At 34.0% G+C, this 5745-nt stretch overlaps 1 protein-coding gene across 1 annotated transcript; it reads right to left on the bottom strand.

The window, feature by feature from the left end:
* Positions 1-601: 601 nt before the first annotated feature.
* On the bottom strand, positions 602-2721 carry LOC122607706 (squamosa promoter-binding-like protein 6). Its single transcript, XM_043780732.1, has 3 exons — positions 2042-2721; positions 1785-1909; positions 602-1429 (listed from the first exon to the last, which is right to left on the bottom strand). The coding sequence occupies exons 1-3, from the start codon at positions 2581-2583 to the stop codon at positions 855-857; spliced, it is 1242 nt and encodes a 413-aa protein (XP_043636667.1). The 5' UTR covers positions 2584-2721; the 3' UTR covers positions 602-854.
* Positions 2722-5745: the final 3024 nt, after the last annotated feature.

Raw genomic sequence — 5745 nt, 5'->3', positions numbered from 1 at the left:
GCCTTAGATTATATATCAGATTTATTTATTTATATTTTCACATATCAAACATGTTTACGCGCTTGACTAAAGTTTTTGGCATCCTCAATAAGTCAAAATGATACTGTTGAAGTCTAATGAGTGTATCAAATACGTAAGCGAGGGACTAGCTAGTTTCTAACGGATTCCCGAATACCCGTAAAGAAACTGGTTACGCGACAGTTAGCAAGTAAAGAGGACCTCGGATCCAAGTCTAGTATATCTTTCTAATAAAAAGACAATACTTATTTTAATTATTAAATATAAAATTATAAACATTTTTCACACCACCGTCCACCACTAATCACCAGCCAAAAACTGTAATCAGACATCATCATCCTTTAGCCGCATCTTTCCGCTGGGATAACTAAACTTTCTACTATATCTTTCTATTATATAATTATTTATCTAATTATTCGATGTGCTTAGCAAGATAAGGTCAGGAAACGACTTGCAACTTGGTCGTACAAGAAATTGTTAATTACTTGTCAAGCCACATTTGCATTTAACACATGATTAATAATTGACTAACAAATGAAACATATTCCCTTGTATGATTGAATTTTGATAATGCAACCCGATATACTCATAAACTCAACCTTCGAATTTTCCGATAGGTTCATACAAATAGAATTGCAATTTGCAAGAGTACATACACTACATTAGTTATAAGCTGATCATCCTCGTCTAAACATATAACTAAAACGAGTATAATGAGCTACATTATTACAATGTTACAATCAAGAACTTACCATCTTTATGGGTTCTTAGAACATATTATGAATAATTTTAATGACAACTATATACATATTTTCTCTACGGAAATAAATGAAACTTTATTGCATACAATACTTTGGTTGTCCTGAAGTAATGCTAAGGCCAACATAAACACCATTTGCAGGGTTCACTCTTGAATTTCTCTTTTGATGTTCCACTCTTTCGAGTTGTGAGGATAACTGAAGCAAATCAATGGTACAACCATCGTCTGGAATAACCCGGTCTTCATAAGTCATGTTTTTCGACCCTTGGGACAGCCCATGACTTCTTAAGTTGACCAAAGTACCCTCAAACCCGAGAATGGGGTTCAAATCATGCGGATGCAATTGTATATAGTCGCGACTTGGTTCATATTGACAAGGAGTAGTCCAAGATTGAGATGACAGAAGAGAGTGAGCACTCTCAGAACTCGAAGTTGAGGCCCGGATGAATCCATTGATGATTCCAGGGTTCGGTTTAAAGTTACATACGGGTAAAGAGTGTAAATGCATTTGTTCATCAGTAATGCAACTAGTTGACTGACGGTTTAAAACTTTTTTATCGTTCATGTCGAATTTTTGTGGGTATGGAGTATGAAGGTTTTTGGGAATCACATAAGATGATATTGTCCTTGTAGAACCGTTAAAGTCATTACCTGTTTAGTCAAAATCACCAAGATATGAGATGTTCCTTAAAGATGGCCATAAAATTGTATAAATTTGTATCAAAACCACATGAGTTCCCTTGTTTCATTCTGTCTAGTTCATAAAATGGCAATACTTTCCATTTGGTTTATTACCAAAAATTTCAATGTAATTTTCGATTTGTCCCTTCCAGACCATGAGACTATTAACATGTCTTTCTATTGGTAAACTAACAATTTTGGATAAGTATTAGTCAAAATTAGCACAATTAAAAGGGTAAAAAATGACATATAACTATAGAAATAAAAATGAAAAATTCCAAGCAAATAAGTAATAAATCCATAATGTGTTTAGTTAACAAGGTACCTTGAAAAGCAATGTTATAAGATGGAACCAATCTCCCATGAGGCTTCCTTCTTCTCTCATTATGGCCAGCAAGACGTTTCCGACAACTCCTCTTTCCGTCGTCAAATTCGCGCAACAAATGGAACCTAAATCCGGCATAACACACAGCTTACATCACTAGATAGTTATTTTTTTTCACAAAACCAATTAAATCAACACCAAATTCAACAAATTTTTCTCATTAAAAATTGACCAAATTAGAAAGTAATATTTGTTACCTGCTGCATTGCTGACAAAACCTTTGTTCAATGCCATTCACAATAACTTTAGGAGTCTTTGAGTGAATTTCACACACTTTATGCCTTTTATGATAATCCTTACAACTACTCAAGTCCTTGTTGCAACCAAGTACTTTGCAAAATGGTGTCAAAAATCCGGTTCCCCGTTCGCGTTGTCGTTTAGATGGGATAGGAATTTCTGATGGGCTCAAATTGTGACCATTTTGATCAATAAGTCCACCTAACTTAAGATCAAATAGATCTTCAGATTGTCTAGCTTTAGATTGACCAATTCCACAACTTGACACATTTTCTTGAGGATTTTTCATGATTGGAGGAAAACCCATGTCTCCAAATACTTGATTCTCAATGTTTATCTCATTTTGGAACAAATTACCCATGTTGTTATTTCCACATATAAATGATGGTTTGACTTCCCATCCCATTTCAATTGACCCCATTTGATCTTTAACAAATGTTGAAAGAGATTCATCAGATGCAAAAGCCTTGAATCCAGAGTTGAAACTTAAAGCAGGATCCATATATAGTTGAAAATATGCATACAAGTGTAAGTATATATTGATTGAACTTTCAAGAAATATTGGTTTCTAGATAATTATGAAAAAGCCCATCTAGTAGAGAAATCAAAGAACAAGAAAGAAAGTATAGTACATATACAGATTGAATTTTCAAGAAATCTTGAGTTTCTTGAAAAGTATCAAAACCCCATGTGAAAAAGAAGCAAGAAAAGTGTAATAAAGAAAATGTAATCAAGGAACAATGATGAAGTAGATAAGGTGAAGCATATGCTTCAATAGTGGGAACACATAAAGCAAATAAGATAAGAAAAGAAAATTGGCACTAGAGGTTTGGCTAGGGAGTGTGGTGTATGATTGATATAAAGTGGTTTATTGACTAGTGAAAAGGAAACTAAACTAAAAGCTAACATAACAAGTACAATAACAAAAAGGTTTAGCAACAAAACAACATTTAAGATTAGGGTGGGTTTAGAGATTTATGATTTTTGCAAGTGATGTGGACTTAAGAAAAAAAGAAAGAAAAAAAAAAAAAAAAGACTATTTTGTGATTATTTGTGTGCTTTAAACTTCATAGAAGAAATATGTGGCTGAGTAAAAGAGCAAAAGATGTGGGTAGGGTCTTTGCAATAATGGTGATGAAGGTGATGGGATATATGAAATGAACATCACTTTGCGCGTTTTTTGGCAAGTTGATTTCTAGGGGTATGAGTTTGGGTCACTAGCAAAAATCAGTTGCTTGTTGGTGGGAAAAATGTATGTATTGAAAGAAAAATAAAGGACGGACATTTAGATCAAAATTCCAAGTGTAAGTTTGACCCGGCATCAATATTTAGTCTTGTTTTATTGAGATTGGTTTGTTTTGCATTTAGAATTAGTAACAGGAATGGAAATAAGTTGGGTTTAAATTAAAAGGAAAATAAAATTTTAGAAAATTAGATAGAAAACATTTTTTTTTGCTTTGCTGTAGACTATCTTCAAATATGGTCGTTTAACGTCGATTTTTCTTTCTCCTTTCATGCTGAATCACAATATAAAACTAAAAGTGAAAGATATGATGAGATAAAAGCTCAAAGTAATTGAATTCACATTGGACAGAAATGTTTTATTATTTTGTGTGTTTTAATGGCTATAACTGTGTCTAAATTAGATTTGTATATTTGAACTATTAACATCTAATACATGCGTTCGATTAAAAGACCAATGTAAAAGTTAACGTGACAACTTTTTAAACTAAATTCGGTATAAATAGTTGGGGATACACTTGAAGATTTATTTTTAAATCTCATGCATATATACCTTTTTCTTAAAAAAAAAATATAAATAAATAAATATAAAATTAGATTGTACTTTTACTTTTATCCATTATTTTAAAGATCTTCATCTAATATCTTCATAATATATTTAATAAAATAATTTATAGTATAGATTTTTCAACCCCTTTAATAACTATATTACTCATTTTTACATCAATTACTATTGCATTAATAACTACACCATTGTCGTTGCCACCGTTACTACTCATTGCTGCCACTAGGGGTGTAAAAGAGCTGAATCGAGCTCGAGCTTCACAATGCTCGAGTGAAGCTCGAGCTCGACTCGACTCAACGGTTAAGCGCAAATTCGACTCGAGCTCTTTTAAGCTTGGCTCATAACGAGCTTTTTACGAATCGAGTTCGAATAGTTCGCGAGCAGGCTTGACTCGATTACACCTAGGGATGGCAAAAAAAAACCCGACTCGACGGTGAAACCCGATACCCGACGACAATACCCGATACTCAAACCCGTTCGGGGCAGGGAGTGGAGCATGTCCACCCCGACCCGGCCCGTCCCGATATCAATAACTATACATATACTTATAAGTGTATTAGTTTTGAATTTACTTTTAACCTTTGTAATTATAATGTTTCACACTTATATCAACTAATTTGTATCTACATTGCCCACTTGCATATCCATTTCTCAAAACATCAAGAGCATGTAGTATCATTTCTTAAATTAAACAAAGATTTTGGTAATTATTATTGAAAAATAACTATTATTATCGGGTCGGATTTTGGGGCATTATTTTACCCCCGACGGGGTCCCCGATAAAGTACCCGATGGGTATCGGGTCGGGTTCGGGTTTGACACTACCCGCCCTGAACCCGACCCATTGTCATTCCTAATTACGCCCCTAGCCGCCACCACCACACTGCCCCCAATATCATCATCGTCGCCGCATTGCGCATGTATGTGTCTATATTAAACTGTGTTTAATCTTTAGATCACCAACTAATTTTTTCTTTTTTAATCAGTGACCAATAAACATTTTTATTTGTGTATTCCCACAAACTTATACTTTGTAAGATTTGTACATGATTCGCCAAACATTAATCTTGTTATCAGTAATAGTTGGTTAAATGCTTTTTCATATTCACAAAATTTTTACATGTATATCTTACTTGGAAAAATTTATAAAGGTTTAATCATTGGATCATTAACGAACTTTTTCTATGTGGTTTCTCAACGAACTTGTAAAACCCATCCTTGAACCATTTTCCGGTAACCATCCTTTTGTATTTATAGGGTTCATGCCAAATTCCCTGATTCAATAGCTAAAAACTAGTTAACTTCACTCCAAATATATCTAACAGCATGACACAATCAAAAGATTTAATATCCCTACACATTCTTCTATCTTGAAGAGCTTCCAATGTGCATCCTCTAACTCTGCTTGCATCTCACACTCTTAAACTATTACTTAAAAAGAAATTTTCTAAGAAACAAAAAATTAATAAATCAATGTTTCGTTACTATAACCCGATATTCCCACTAGTCCATATATAGTCATTACAAACTACTAAATGATTTGAAAAGTAACCATAGTATGTCAAAAAAAAAAAGGATACACAAGAGAACTTAACTGTTGGATATTTTAGTGTAATTGGGTTAACTTGTTTGATCAGTATTGTCATAATAATACATCATATAGGATTGGTGGTGTGGAGTGCACGCCTATTTGAATTTATTATGACCTTAGGGGCGAAGCCCCTAAGGTACGGGGGTCCAGGGCATCGCCCCTGGGAGCGGGGTCCAAGGGGCGGCAGCCCCTGGCTGGGGTCAAGCCTGAGGGACATATTGCTATATTGAAAATCTCTCCGAAAATTTAATTTTCGAAACTTGAAG

The sequence above is a fragment of the Erigeron canadensis genome, chromosome 7, assembly GCF_010389155.1.
Source record: "Erigeron canadensis isolate Cc75 chromosome 7, C_canadensis_v1, whole genome shotgun sequence".
Taxonomy (NCBI): domain Eukaryota; kingdom Viridiplantae; phylum Streptophyta; class Magnoliopsida; order Asterales; family Asteraceae; genus Erigeron; species Erigeron canadensis.
Note: the sequence above shows the minus strand (reverse complement) of the source record. Positions and strands in the feature narration are given on the sequence as shown.